This window comes from Pleuronectes platessa, chromosome 4 (genome assembly GCF_947347685.1).
Source record: "Pleuronectes platessa chromosome 4, fPlePla1.1, whole genome shotgun sequence".
Taxonomy (NCBI): Eukaryota; Metazoa; Chordata; class Actinopteri; order Pleuronectiformes; family Pleuronectidae; genus Pleuronectes; species Pleuronectes platessa.
The window spans coordinates 23,317,911-23,333,643 of NC_070629.1; the positions used below are offsets into that span (position 1 = coordinate 23,317,911).

Sequence of the window (15,733 nt, forward strand, 5' to 3'; positions counted from 1 at the left end):
AACAAATCAGTCAATTGATCATCATTGCTTTTTTTTATTAAGGTAAATATTCAATGTTGTAAAGTAAAATGTTGGCCTTCAGTTGTAGTAAAACCTTTGTATAACAGAAAATGCAAATACTAAAATGAAGCAGAACTACAGTGGAGAGAATGTACTTGTTTTATTTCTGCTTCTTTGTTTATGCATTTGTTTGTGTTTATTTTAGGGCGGCAGCACAGTGAAAGGTCACAGGAAACGTCCCGATCACACGAGTGTTATCTTCAGTTGTGAGTTTGTGTCTAGAATGTTTTTGTTTGCATCCTCGGGTTTATTCTTCAGTCAGCAAACTGGGACCTCGCAAGGACCCACCGTAGGGCGACCGTCCCAAATTTATTTGATTGAAATTATTAACAATTAAATGCATTAAACGCCATGCTGAATTTGATAAATGCCACAAAGTTGTATACATCAATAGAGGGGGAAAAGAGTACATCAACATTTTGCTAGGATTTATGAAAGAGGGGGGTGGGGAGTAGTTTCCATCAGGCGTTATGCTCGGGCTGCTATGGCGTAGTGCCGACTCGGGTTGTGTATCCCCACTGACAAGAAGCTGTGGGATTAGTGAACCAGTCTCTCTCCTTGTCTACCTGTGAAACACATTCTCCTTTATAACCTTCCCAGTCACGTAGACGGCGTCGCTTCTCTGTCCGGACGCTCACGGTTGTTATACTTCCTCGAGGAATGTTGTTATTATTATCCGAGGCTTTGAGCGGAGCTGGGAAACTAACTTGCCAGCTGAGCTAGCTGTAGCTCGCTAGCGCACAACCGGGCTCGACTCGACGACATAACAGGCTACCGCCGCCGCTGCTTTGGGAACACGGTGTGCCCACAGTGTCAGAACGACCCGGCTTCCCCCGAAGACACGGACATTCTGATGGTATCTCTAGTCCGGTTTATCTCTGGATGTCCCCATTGTTGTGTAACCTTCCGCTCCGATCGTGGCACCCGCTCCCCTTGCTAGCAGCCCCGGTGTGTTCGCAGCGTTAGCAGAGCCCCGCTCTCCCTGCGCCGGCTAAAAATACACGTCTGGTCCCATGTTCTGCGCCCGTCCAAAAGTGGTGGGTTGGTCCTCGTTGGACTTGTCTTCGTCTTTTCTGGTCACCTCGCTCGTAGTTTGACGCTCTACATGGTCACTACCGTGGATTCAAGGCGACTGGAAGAGCGAGTCGGACCCCGACGTTGTGAGCCGAGCTGGGCCGATCTACCGTTCCATCACAGCGGCTGGTGGGCTTCGGGTCTTTGGCTGATCGGTGGCCGGACATCGCTTCGCCCCAATGGCCGTGTCCTGCTTCTAGCGGCAATATAACAAGCCTTGGTCCCAGCCCAGGTTTGCCAGACCGAAACCTATAAAGGTCAGAGAAAGACGCTTTGTTTCCACTGTCAACTGGCTGAGCTCCACGGGACGCAGGACACCATGTCGGAGGACAACAACGCAGACAAGTTCATTAAGGTAATTTAAATCCAATCAGAGGTGAATCATAGTTCAAGGAGAGATTGTTGTCAATTTGCTTTTGTTGAAGTGATCGGCTCTGGCTCTAAAACAAACAAACCAGTGAAGCATCAAGGGAACATGGTGGACACGTTTGTTGGGATTGGAGACTATTGTAGATGCTTGTTTTACTTACTTGATTGGTTTTGCATAGGTTGGTGTTACTTCTATCTATTTGATCTTAATTGCCCATCGCTTTAGGAATGAGTGCAATAAAAAAGTCAGCTTGACTTTTCACCCATTGTCTATTTGTACCTGAAAAGTGTACCGTGGAGCTTGGATCTATCTGGCAGGATCATGGTCATTAACTAGCCAGTATTTCCATTTGTCCCTGGCTCTGGGATTTGCTCCTGGAACTGGTCCCATCAATGTGTCTCTGCCAGGGCAACTATGTCAGCAGTAATATGTGATCTCAAGTGGCCCCAGGTTTCGCAGAAAGAAGTAGTAGTTGGAAACTGGAACACACCCATCATGCATTCTGGGGCCATTATCATGAGAGAAAAAAGATTAGTGGTGTACCTGCTTGATCCAGACTTTCTGGTGTCAAGACCCTTGCACAACCAGAACCACGAAACGATCATGGTAAACCTGGAGTGCATGACTAACTTTCTCAGAGCAGGTTTAGTTACGAGGTTTGGAACCAAGTATGCAAACAGCCTGTGGGGTTTCTGCCTAAGCTGATGGCTCTCAGGAATTAGGTTAATATTATTGTGTCTTGTATTAAGTATAATGCAGCTGATCTGTTGAGGGTGCATTTGGTTTTTGTATTTATTTACAAACCTTGTCAATTCCATGTGAATTTGCTCATATCTGGTTTGGTAAAACCTAAAATGAATTAAGCCAATTGGTAAGGAGGTTTGTTAGACACGTTATCTTGGATAATGGTTGACAGGAAGTCAGATCTCTGTGCAGCTGTGTGGGGAATATGAGCAACTAAGTTTGTGTTGCATAATAATCCTGATTATCATGACGTTCATTGCGTTTACAGAGCTGTGAAGAGGCTGGCAAGGAGTCATAGGGAGGAGACATGATGGTATCGTGTCTCCTCCCTACGACTCACTTACAGTGGCTTCTGATTTATCATATTCTGCTGGCCGAGACCAATATATTCTCAGAAAAATTGCTATTTTAATAATTTTACCATCTTGAATTTCAGGTATATGCAAGTTTAAAAAGATGATGGGTCATTAAACAGTTTTTATGTAAATACCTCTCAAGACTGGAAATGATCACAAAGCTAAAAAAGAATACAAACCCAGCACATGTCTTTATTGTAAGAACTTGATTTCAATCATTTCAACCATCTTCTTCCAGGACAGAATCCCATCCCTCTTCTATTATCCCTCTATAGCAGCAGTCACTAAATTTACATTTTATACAGTTTAGATGTTTCATAGCAGCCGACATTCCTGTTTTTCAAGAATAATGAGTGAAGGATTAACTCAAGTATCTAGAAAGGTAGTAATGGCTTAGATTGCTATCACACAATCCGCTGCTCTCACTGAGTAGAACATCTGTAGAATCAGCGAAACTCTAAAGTCTGTATTATGACAAACCAGTTCACTTGATGACCTGTGTTGTGATAATGATTGGGAGTGGTCTTTCTTTTACCATGTGTGTTTGGTTTTTCTTTCCCCGGGGGATGCAAGTTGGCTCTGGGCTGTTGATTGTGTTGCATGACGTAAAACTATAATGATTCCTGGGAAAAAGTGAAAGGGATCCATAATCTCATTATTATATTAGCAATAGTTTTATTTAATTCAATTGTTTGCCTCGCTGATTTTTCTTTCAAACTTTTAATGGGTATTTTTTGTGGTTTCTGTTCCCAACAGGAATCATCGATTCTGGACGAGTACAATATAAACTGGACACAGAAGCTGGGAGCCGGCATCAGTGGACCAGTCAGGTTAGACACAGTTTGTGTTTCTTCACCATCTAAATGTCACTGTTTCTACTGATTTAACTGTGTGTGCACTGTGTCAGATTGCTGCTGATGGGCCATTATTGCATAGAATTTTGTTTTTTATCGAATTAGAACCAGAAAAAGTAGTATTTCATGACCAGGTGACATCATTATAGCATCTGTTTGCATCTGTAGCATCTCACTTGCTGAGAAAGGGACACTCTTATTGGAACTGGTGTTATTTAGGATCGGAGAAATCCGACCTACATTGATCTTGATGAAAAACATCAGACATGATTAGAGGACTGATATTCATGACGGCATTTACTCAACCGAGGGCTGGCTGTCATGACACAGACTCAATCCACGTAGGTACAGCATCTGAGACATCTCCAGCTCAGCGTCTGTCTCATACACCCTTGAGTGAAAGGATTGTGGCCTGTTTTTGACTTCTTTTTTTGAGTCAAGGCTCTTGCAGGCTGTTGTCAACATGCTATAGAGGAAACTGTGTCAAAGCTAGTGGATGTCCTTATGTTCCAGGGTTAAACCTCCGCAGTTTCTTTTGATTTGTGAATTCTTCTTTGTAATCATTCCCACTCTAAGACTTGGGGAATAACAGGACAGCACATTTGTGTGTAATACTACCAATAAGCAGCAATGACTCGAGTATTTTTACATTTAAACTGTTATGCACAGAGTTATGTGGTTAATCTGGAGGACAGAGTGGAGTTGTGTTGTGCTGTAAATCGAATCACCACCAGTTAATTACAGTTGTTGTTCAGAGTATCTCTGTCATGTTCAGACATTGGCTCAGTGATTAAAAACAGCTGTTTGCCACTTCTTTAAGCTGCCGGTGCGCAGCAGTATTCTCCTCTCCTGCCTCAGCTGTCACTAACATTATGTGCCTGTATAAATAATGTGTATATATCCTGAGATTTATTCATTTACTACAATAAGTCCCAGCGAGCCAGCGAGTGCTCCGGGTCCAGATCTCTCCACTTAGGCTGTGTGCAGTGTCGCCTGTGCAGGTCTCACTGCCCTGCTGATTCCAGCTGTAATATATCATCGTCTAATACCGACTCCTCCGGCCCATTCGGCACTTTGAAGCTATCCCAGGCAGTTCTGGATCAGCAGTGAACAACCTGTTATTTTGTACAGTTTTGGCCTCAAGTGGCAAAAATACTGAGAAACTGACTCATCAGGTCTCTGCATCAACATACTCTTCAACTCTATGATTTAAGCTGTACTTGTTCTTTGTTTTTCTGGCAAATCTTACTCAGCCCCTCTATTTATTTTTCTGACTCTGACACTTTTCCACTCAGACCTTTGTCTAGTTTTTATCCATTCCCAAAGCTCACTTCCTCCTGTCTCATAGTGATTCATTATGTATTGCTTTCCAGTGAACTGAACTTCGGCCTATGCAGAATGTTTCTTGCAGTAAAGCTTTAATAGTCTAATCTGAGTTTAAGGGCCAGAGCAACCGTTTTAATTCGACTTCAAATTTGAGTCACTGAAGGAGTTAATGAGCTTTTCAGAAAATGAAGCGTGTTTGAGTCTGTGGTCAAAACGTGTACTGTTACAATCCCAGTGTGAAGAAAACCATTGCCAGGGATATTCAGTTTATTTCATGTCACGATGAAGAATATTTAACAACCATTGAGAATTTTCTTCGGATTTACACTCGTTACAAACATGCAGCCCTGATTCATATTCCCCAAACAACTGTCGTGTTGACAAAATACAGTTCTGAGCTCCGCAGAGTCAGCTGCTCTCTTTTCTCTGTGTTTTTTAAAGTGCTGGAACACATTTATTTCACAGCACACATTACCCAGACTTTGATAAGGGTGCGGAAGTTTATCAGCTTCAAAACAACATTCAAGCACAAAGAATTTGGTCAAAAAAAGCTTTTTTAAGCATTTGAATGAAATTTAAACCTGACACAACAAGTATTTTTGCCGTGTTGCTAAACACTGATCACAGCCACTGGAGCTGAACTCATTAGTTCATTAACAGATTCGCTGATCTGCTGAAAATGGATCTGCATCTACAATCAAAATGTAATATTCACTTTCAAATAAAACGGCAGAAAATGGCATACTCCAGTTGTGGCTTCTCTAAAGGAAACAAAAATGTCAGGTCAGGCTTATAGCCCCTGTCATTTCATAAGACTACACACTACGACAGATTAATTCAGCTGTGTTTTGCAAAGGGAAAAGACTTGAGACTGTCTGGCATCATATCAAACAATTGATGGCCTTTGAGATAATTTTGGGTTGTTGCAGTGGTTAGCACTCTCGCCTCACAGCAAGATGTCAATGTGTTTGAACCTGCTGTCTGGAGTCTGCATGTTTGCCCCGTGGCTACGTGGGCTTTAATTAGAGAATCTTGATTGTCAAAATGTCACTCCTGAAATAACCGGTCGAGTGTGTTCTCTCTCCGTGTGTCAGCTGGGATCACGTCCCTTCATCCTCAAAGGATAAGCAGTACAGCTAATAGGGAACAAATTTATATATTTAGAGAAGTGACCTGATTTTATGATGATGATGTCTCTTTATTATACCGATTAGAACGTTGATACATGCCTGGCTGTGTATACCTTTTACAGAAATGTATTTAAACTCATCCATCCCACACCGTTTAACCTGTCGCGCTACAGAACGACAATAATTGGCGTATCGTGCTCTGTGATTGTTGACTCTTGTTTCCCTCCCTGCTCAGAGTTTGTGTGAAGAAGTCGACTCAGGAACGCCTGGCCCTGAAGATCCTCATCGATCGCCCCAAGGCCAGAAATGAGGTTAGAGGAATCTCCGCTGCGGCTGTGATTAATGCCTGTTGTTTGTTGTCTTTGGCCGTGTCAATATGCTCCGTCTGCCCGCCTGTTATCTGTCTTTATTAATTCCTGTTTCCCGTTCCCTCGTCAATCTGTCTCCTGTGCCTCTTTGTCTGCGACGCCGTCTTCCTGTGGTGAACAGTTTGTCTCGCTGCCTCTCCATGTCATTAGCAGCCTTCTGTTTTGATCAAGCAGCTCTAGCAGCAGTCGAGTCGTGAGACATCCAGTCAAAACAAGCAACACAGACTTCACACCAGCGTTCTCACTGCTGAACTGTGAAAGCTGTCACTGACTAGCAAATACACACTCGTTATTACCTCCGAAAACAAAATATTTTATAGGCACTTATCTTTTAAAAGAGGGGGGAGGTTAAGTATGTGTAAGGATGAGGTCAATTTGCATTTCTGGTCTACAAGGTTTCGGTCCCTCTTGCAAATTACTCTCTGCTTAGACTGACACTGCATAATTAGTTGGCAGATGCCTCCTCATTGTCAGCTGTATAATTTGCAGTTTGTAGAATCTGTTTTATTTAACAGTTCTTTAGGCAGTAGCTTGCAATGATGAACACGACTGAATAAAGATAAAACCGTTGCAGCTGTGGTGTCAGAGCTCCTATTATACTAAAGTTCTACACAACCTTCAGTTCCTAGGAGAGGTTCAGTAGAGGTAAACAACATCTTCAACTGATGCCAACACAAAGCAGCAGCTGCCACATTTGTAGAGAACTTAAGAATCCATTGTGTGCACTGTCTTTTTAATACGGCAGGGCACACCGGTTTGAGAACATTTTTCGATCAGTCCAGAAACTGAAGTAAAACAGTGCAGCTCAGCCCAGGACCCTGTGCTTTTCCTGCTGTGACTTGTCAAAATATCTTCTCTAAAAAAGACCATCACCCAATTTCTTCTCTGATATGAAAATGTACTGCATCACTCACCTTGCTTGTTAAAACCGGATGTTGTAGACACACATATTAATGTATAGCAATAAGATGAAACAACTTCAAATGCTAGATTCTGCTTAAACACCTGTTGATTCATTTTTGTGATTCTCATGAGGATTAACAGACTGATTGTATAAAGGATGGGATTCTGTTTTGGTGTTGTAGTTTTTTTGCATGATTTTAAACTGAAAATGTAACGTTTACTCTCTACTCCGTGTTTGATTTTGTTCCACACAGGTGCGTCTCCATATGATGTGTGCCAACCACCCAAACATAGTGCAAATCCTGGAGGTTTACGCTAATAGTGTCCAGTTCCCACATGAGTCTAGTCCAAGGTAAAGGGCTTGTGTTTGTGTGTGTGTGTTGTTGGGTAAATCCATCCCCCCTCTGTCAGTTTCCTCTGATCATCCCCTTGTTTCTTTTTTTCTTTTTTTTTTTGCAGAGCGAGGCTTCTCATAGTTATGGAGATGATGGAAGGCGGTGAACTGTTCCACAGAATCAGTCAGCACAGGCACTTTACTGAAAAGATGGCCAGCGAGGTCACTAAACAGGTGGGTGAAGACAGACACGTGCACACACACACACACACACACACACACACACACACAGGGTGGTCACTCAGTCTTATGTCTCTTCCTCCTATAGATCAGTCAAGCCTTGGAACACTGTCACTCCCTTAATATTGCGCATCGTGACCTGAAGCCAGAGAACCTGCTCTTCAAGGACAACTCTCTAGTAAGTGGAAGTTTCACAGATTTCAGCTGTAAATGCTGCAGTTGAAGTATCACAAATATCACCACAGTTCTCACTACTTGTACTTTTGGACAAATCAACTGGACCCATAGAATACAGTATATGAATAGAATCGTTGCTAAACTTCAAGACTGCAGCCTGTGCTTTACTTTTTGAAACACTGTGATGAGGAAATATCTGTCAGACTGTGAACCAGGATAGTGATGAAGGTTTGGAAATATCCAATATGCAGTTACTGTGACAGATACAAGAAATTCTATCAAGTGAAAATCTATGAAACCACTGAGATATAAGCTAAGTGAAACGTTTTATAAGAAGCCACTAAGGTATATTCCTGTTCCTGCTCTACTTTCATCCCTCTCACTCTGTGTTCTGCCTTTTCCACAGGACGCGCCTGTGAAGCTGTGTGACTTTGGCTTTGCCAAAATAGATCAAGGCGACCTGATGACCCCTCAGTTCACCCCTTACTACGTAGCACCTCAGGTAAGAAGCAAACACAGCACAGACAACGTGTTTTAGTCTTGATGGCTCTGGAACATCATAAACTGTAAATGATTATTAAATTAATGTCTTTGATGTTTCCCTTGTGCCCCCGTCTCTGTTCAGGTACTTGAGGCTCAAAGAAGACACCAGAAGGAAAAGTCTGGAATTATACCTACCTCACCCACTCCTTACACCTATAACAAGGTCTGTTGACAGAAGCATCAATTCACTTTAAGTCTTGTTCCTCATATTTGATTTGTTGGTGATTTTATTTTTCTTAAATGTTTCTTGTCTTTCTCCAGAGCTGTGACTTGTGGTCTCTTGGCGTGATAATCTACGTAATGTTGTGTGGCTATCCCCCGTTTTACTCCAAACACCACAGTCGCACAATCCCAAAGGACATGAGGAAGAAGATTATGACGGCCAGCTTTGACTTCCCTGAAGACGAGTGGAGCCAGATCTCAGAGATGGCCAAGGACATTGTTCGCAAGTAGGTCCTTTTCCCTTCTTATGTCTCTCCACCAGCTAAATCACACACAGTGTACCCTGACTTCATTTTTTAACACTTGTCAAACATATGAGACGTGTTAAATATAATTCAGAAACACACCTGGAAAGACATTTTTAAGTTGTAAAAGTTTTTTAGTTTTTAGTATTAAAAAATGATCAGACTCCTGCTTGCATCTTATGTCTTATTCCTGTATTTTTTTTTATCCCCACTTTATCTCCTTCCTTCTCTCCTTCTTCCCAATTTCCATCCATCGCCTCATCCCCTCATCCCCTCATCCCTCTGTTTTCCCTCCCCTCCTCACCTGCTCCCCTCAGGCTGCTGAAGGTGAAGCCAGAGGAGAGGCTGACTATTGAGGGAGTCTTGGATCACCCGTGGCTCAACTGCACCGAGGCGCTAGACAATGTGCTGCCGTCCGCCCAGATGATGATGGACAAGGTGAGTGGGGAGTTAAAAGTGAAAGAGTCGCACTGCACCAAGGCTGCTCGGTCGTCCTGCTGTTCCTGAATGAAGTCACCAGCAGGGGCCCTGTCGTCAGCCAGCTTACTTTATCATAACATGCATTATAGTGTCCTCCTCCTCCTCCTCCTCCTCCTCCTCCTCTGATGCTCTGTCCCAGGCTGTAGTCGCAGGTATCCAGCAGGCCCATGCAGAGCAGTTGGCCAACATGAGGATTCAGGATCATAACGTCAGCCTGAAGCCTCTAAACTCTGTCAACAACCCGATCCTCAGGAAGCGGAAACTTTTTGGGTATGATTAATCTTCTGTCAAATTATTTTTCATCAGCTTTTTCTCATTTTATATTTAAAAAGAGGTTGAGACATAAAGTAGATGATTTCATGTATTCTCTAGTCTAGACACACTGCCCCACAGATTACACTCATTCTCTTCAGTCACTGCTGCACTGGATCTTTCTCTCTCCATGTAGGAAATAGCCCTGGTTCATCTGTGTATTCGATAAAATATCAATGTTTGAGTCCGAAATGTTTTTTGGTGTTCCTGTCGCAGCCCAAAGCCCAGTGATGGTTTCTTCATTCACGACCCAGAGAACGGAGGGGAAGACTCCAACGTAGCGCTGGAAAAATTACGAGACGTCATTGCACAGTGTATATTACCACAAGCTGGTTAGTAAAACATGAGAGATTATAACTAACTACACCAAACACAGACATGCAACCAGTATTGTATGTGAGAAAAATACTGCAAAGACACATGAAGGTTGATGCCATACAGAACACCACAGATGAACTGTGTACACTTTTTCCTGAAGTTCTGTTGATTGATGAGTGACGTGAGTGTGTCTTCAGTAGACTTGTTTTTCTATCAATATCTAATCTTCTTCCAGTTGTAGATGAGAACAAAACTTATGTTCAGGAATCAGATGATCAACTGTTAATGATTTTCTCAGACGTTTTATCAATAATAATTAGTATTGAAGCACATGACATGAAATTGAAATATAACTTCCTGTCAGCCGCAGTGTTAAATGGGTTCTCAGCTCTGCCCTGGTCTGTGTGGCTTATGTTAACAGGCTTGATGAGGACATGTGCTGAGTGTTTCTTATTTATCACGACTCATCACCTGGTTCATGTTTTCCTGCCCACCTTTTATATATTTGTTATTATTATGATTCAGCGATTCTCTAGATTCTCTCCTTCGAATTGTCGTCAGGCTGCATGAGCTGTAGATACTGAGACAGTGTTCTCCTGCCAATGCAAAAATGGCTGAGGGTGAAAGACGGCAGCATCTGAGGGGAATGTTTTTGTCTGTCCAGGAGAGAACGAGGACGAGAAGCTGAACGAGGTGATGCACGACGCCTGGAGGTTCAACAGAGACTGTAAACAGCTGAGAGAAGGTCTGCAGGGGCTCAGCTGGGACGGTCAGTACCACCTCATGTCTGTCTGTCCTCAGCAGATGCCCTCCAACTTTCTTTATCCCCTCTAGTGTTAAACTAGAATCAACGCAGCTGTTTTATCTTTTGACGTCTAGTTGAAAAGTTGCCTTGTTTTGAGAACCTTCGCTGAAACGTTTTTATTTTACAGAATGAAAAATGTAGGAAAGAAGATATTGTTCTGTGAAATTTAAATATAAGTGTACATTTTCAATTCAAGCGCTATATTTGGTTGTGTTTGTGTTTGTATACATAGTTGTTGATGATAAGTTTATGTTTAAACTATAAAATAATCAACCTCAGACAATTATCTGAAAAGATACAGATGGAATCAGTAATGTAAAAAAGACTACAGCAATTTTTTTTAGACTATCAACAGAAAACAAGGCTCCGTATGTTTTGTCTTTGTCTCTGTGGTTAAAGTCTAATAGATAACGAAGCAGATGAGTGATTTGCATAATTAGTTAAGCATTACAATCTTGATTATTTTCCAAATCAACACTAATCTTTAACTCTTTTTACATGAATTGTTTGCTCCTCCGGTTATTTATTATTACAGGTTTTTCTAACCGCCATCTTTTCCGTTGCAGGACGAGCCTTCTCAGATAAAGTGGACCGGTTGAAGTTGGCTGAAATAGTGAAACAGGCCATTGAAGAAAAGACGATTCTCCAAGAATCTCATTAGCAGAATTGGTTTTTCTATCTTCTTTTTCTATTGTTTATTATGACCCTTTTTAACCCATGTCTGTAAAGACGCTTTTTATGTAAAAGGAAAACGCTAATTTTTTTGTTTTTCATGAAATCACTGGCAAGACCTATTGTACAGCTGTAGATATATTTCAAAAATGACTCATTGGTACTACAATGCTTTTTTTAAATGGACACTTGCAAAGAACATGGAACAAAAAACTATATTTTCATTTTTTCAAAAAAAAACAACAACAACAAAAGAAGTGAAAAAATCTGTGAAAGAAATTATTTTCTGGGAGGGAATTTTTATTAGATGTTTGTCAAATATATCATTTGTTTTTATCCCAGTAATTTCATTCTCTTTTATTTTTATTTTAACCATCCTAATGACTTTATTTATTTAAAAAAAAAGAAAAAGAAGAAGAGTTCCATTGTTTTCTACTTGCAGCCTGGCAGCGGGCTCTAAAGTTGAGAAGCTGTCGTCTGTGTGACTTTGTTCTTCCACACAAGCGTCTGACTCTCAGACTGTGTTTAAACTATATCGATTTTAGTTCCTAGTTTTTTTGTGCAACTACACCTTTGACCTCTGTGTTATCTGGAGGTCAAAGCGAAGTGGGAATGGAGGTAAAAGAAAATGTCATGAAATGGAAAAAAAAATGAAACCTCAATTTTTTGCTCATTTTTTCACGACCCTCTTCTTAAAGCTGGCTTTCTTTCTGACTCATGTTGATCAACGTGTTGTTGACAAACAAATCTTTACTAAAGGTTAATTGACTAACCTTCTTTCTGAGCTTTTAAACGTCTCCTTCTTTCAAAGGGGGGTATTCAGGCCCCCATTTTGGGGTCGAAGTATAAAAAAACCCGTAATTGGACATGGAGTTAAGATTTTATTATATTTGTTTATCTCCAAGGTGAAGACTAACTTTTCATTCTCTACTAGATTCATGTTGGATTCCCAATCGCTCAGTTCTACTGGTGTGCATGAAGTGAGGATGATTCCGTTTGTCAGCTTCAGAAGTTTGTGTCCGTCGACTGAATAATTCCACATATTCGCAACAGCTTTTCGCTCGGCTGATTATTTATGATGCGATTCTGAAAGGTCTTAAGTTCAGCGTTCGTTTAAAGCCACAATTTGCTCCAGTTGCTTTGACGTTAAGTTGTATCCACTGGTATTCAGACCAGGGTCAGTGAATATTTAAGTGGTTTTTAAAGGACTACGAGAGCCACTCTGTGCAATGTAAGAAAAGATCAGTCAGCATTCTTGATCGGGTCCTTGAGGATGTCAGCTTTTCTCAAACCTGCTGAATGTGCAATAGAGCAGTGGTTTAAACATGTATCCATAATGCATACGTGTACATGGCAGTGGGATAGTGTGCATCAGCTCGTCAGTATTACAGACTGAACACAGTCACCCATCTTCAGCTTCTAGTTAATTATTTCATATCTTATCATTGATTAGCCAGAGTGAAATCTTCACTGCTCTGATATTATCTGATATTATTTATTCCCAGACGTGTTTAAAAGAAGGGATTCTAGTTGAGGTGTATGAATGAGGCCCTGCTGGCGGCGAGCAGCAGTTAGATGGATTAAAGTGTTCTCTGGTTCACATTGTTTCAAACACATTTTGTTTATTTCAAACAAATCCTTGACACTTTCTTATGAAATTCCTCCTTTTTTTGATTGAAATCGTACGTTCGTGCAGATTTATATCAGTGACCATACTTCCCTGTTGAGATGACCATGTGATTTTAATCTTTTTCATCTGAATGAAGAAGTTTATATTTGCAGACATTGGTGCAATGCGTTTCCGGTGAAAACCACACTTCTCCAATTCTGGTTGTTTCGGACATTTTGAGACAAACTGGAGGATTAGGTTCCACTTAAGGATTCAACGGAATTCCCGCTCCTTAAATGAACCATTTAAAAATTGAAATATCACATAAATACTTTGTCTTACGGTTAAAAGGGCTTTTTTTTTTTTTTTTTTTAAGCTCGTGAAAAGTTCAGGACACCAAGGATCAACTATATTTATAACGGATATGAAGATAGAGTGCAAGCCTTCCTTTGTATGTCTGTATTTCTTATTTAGGCTAAGCTAACCGAGGCGATCGTTACTAACATGATTCTGAGAGGTCATCGGATCTCTGTCTCCCTTGAAAGCTGAACAATAACCTCAGCTCGTGTCTGAAAAGGCCTTAATATGACACGGCTAAGTTTTACGCTCAAATGTGCCTTGTTGGTGGGGCAGCGTCTCCGTCCTTACTTGCTCTCATCCGTTACAAAAACAAAACAGCAGGATAAAGGGGGAAATCAAGAATAAGCAACAGTAGTGATTCACATTTGGGATTTTCTTGTTTTCATGTGATAATGGGAATGTTTTAATTTACAATGCTGGTTGTAGAATCTTGGAAACACGTTGAAATCATCGATCATATGGTTTAGAAAAAATGACAACTGAGATGTTAGGGTGGTTCAACAATTTGGAAGATGTATTTCTTCCCGAGAGTCAAATGACAACCAAAATTCACCGTTGGTATTTTCCTGAGATGTGGCCTGGCAACAGGCCCTGGCCACAAAGTAGTCCGGGGCGTTGCCTGTGTAAAATGGTGACTTGTGATTTAACGAGCTTTGCAAACATGAAGGGGTAGAAACATTCATATTTCCACCATAAATCAAATGTGTTGGTTCCTGATGCTTTCAGAGCTGCAACGATCAGCTGATTAATTGATGAGTCTACTGATGGAAAGTGAATCTGCTAGTCAGACAAAAACAAGACGTCAGAAGAGGCTGATAATGAGAAGCTGAGATTTTTCACAATATTTTCACTTTTGTAAAAGACTGAACAATGAATCAAGACAATATTGGTCCCACTCGCAGCCTTATTTGTTTAACTGTGCAGAAGCCTTTGATTCATCTTATGTGGGATCATTCATGTTTGAGTGGTATCACAGAATCAGCCCAGCTTCTGGGTGGAGCCTAACACATGCTGCTGTTTTGTTTGACCTTACAATGAATTCCTGTTTGTGTGCACGTGTGGCTCACTGTATGCTGAAGCTTTTGTTCAGCAAATCAATGCATCAGAGCTGCTTCCTCTCGTCTCCCCCCCCCCCACACAACTAACAGAGTTTATATCCTCTGCGACCTGAGAGAGCATTATTGTCGAGAGGCAGTGAATTATCAGTGTTGTGTGCACTGTAAAGTTGTGTACGGTGACTTTACAGGATGAAAACTGGAACAATGAAACCCCCATGGGAAGCTGAAGGTCGGACACAGTCACCTGATGCTGCTCAGTCTGACTCTGTGCTACGAGAAAACCCAGAGAGTAGTTGATTTTCAAGATGCTACCTCTCGCTGTATCCTCTTGATGGGAAACCTACATTCAAGTTTACCCAGCTTTCGACTTATTTCACAAATTCATTAATTTCTCACAACTCTTCTCTTCTTCATATCTGCTCGATGAAAACAATTTCCGATTTACTTTTTAACTTATACCTTGTTTTAACCAGGCTCTCTCAAGATGGATGCAGACTTCTATTTGTTTTCTAAATAACATCTCTTTAAAAATAGCTGAAAGGCAGATATGGTTTCGTCAGCTCTCTTGATAAATACCAGTTGCTTGTGTTTCCTCTGCTGTTCGTGCACTCATACAATACACAGATCTGTTTATTTATGTATTTCAGTTTATAAAAATGCTTCTGTGCGTCTGGCAGATGTGTGAAGAGGAAGACGTATATTTCTCCTTGAAGTTGCCGTTCTTGTCTATGTTGGGAAAAATCATTTCAAAGTCCGGAGCCTCTTCTCTGCTTCACCACTCTGTTTCTGTTTCTCCTGCAGTTATGTAGCATGCACCCAAATCCCCAAATCCCTCATCAAGGACTCGCTGTACTTTGTCAACATGTCTTTTTTTTCTTTGGCCCTTTCTGCCTTCTCTCATTCTCTGGAATGTCATCAACATGCTGACTTTTTAATAAAGGAATTCTTTGACTTTTCAACATGTTTTCAGAGGATTTATTTTGTGTGAATTCCTGCTTGGATTAATATACAGTCAACAATCTTATTAACCTACACGTATAGAATGGGTCTGTTTGCACAATTGTTCACAGTAATGAGTGGAATATGGGTTTTTCTTGAAGCTTTTTAAGTAGGAATTATCTCTCGTTTGTTATTTGTTAGAAGGATTACGCCAAAAACTGCTCCACCTATTTC

General features: G+C 41.2%; 1 protein-coding gene across 1 annotated transcript; it reads left to right on the top strand.

Annotated features, from left to right (window-relative positions):
* Positions 1-548: 548 nt before the first annotated feature.
* Positions 549-15,519, top strand: mapkapk5 (MAPK activated protein kinase 5). Its single transcript, XM_053419841.1, has 14 exons — positions 549-1,489; positions 3,361-3,434; positions 6,150-6,225; positions 7,440-7,537; positions 7,645-7,753; positions 7,848-7,937; positions 8,343-8,438; positions 8,562-8,642; positions 8,741-8,928; positions 9,264-9,384; positions 9,566-9,696; positions 9,955-10,070; positions 10,721-10,825; positions 11,428-15,519. Exons 1-14 carry the CDS (start codon positions 1,454-1,456, stop codon positions 11,520-11,522), a joined length of 1,416 nt encoding a protein of 471 aa, XP_053275816.1. The 5' UTR covers positions 549-1,453; the 3' UTR covers positions 11,523-15,519.
* Positions 15,520-15,733: the final 214 nt, after the last annotated feature.

Excerpts from the sequence above, each read along its gene's own strand:
- mapkapk5 (XM_053419841.1), top strand. The coding sequence starts at position 1,454 with ATGTCGGAGGACAACAACGCAGACAAGTTCATTAAG. Across the intron at positions 7,538-7,644 it reads CCACATGAGTCTAGTCCAAG|AGCGAGGCTTCTCATAGTTA; the intron begins GTAAAGGGCTTG and ends TTTTTTTTGCAG. Across the intron at positions 8,643-8,740 it reads CTCCTTACACCTATAACAAG|AGCTGTGACTTGTGGTCTCT; the intron begins GTCTGTTGACAG and ends GTCTTTCTCCAG.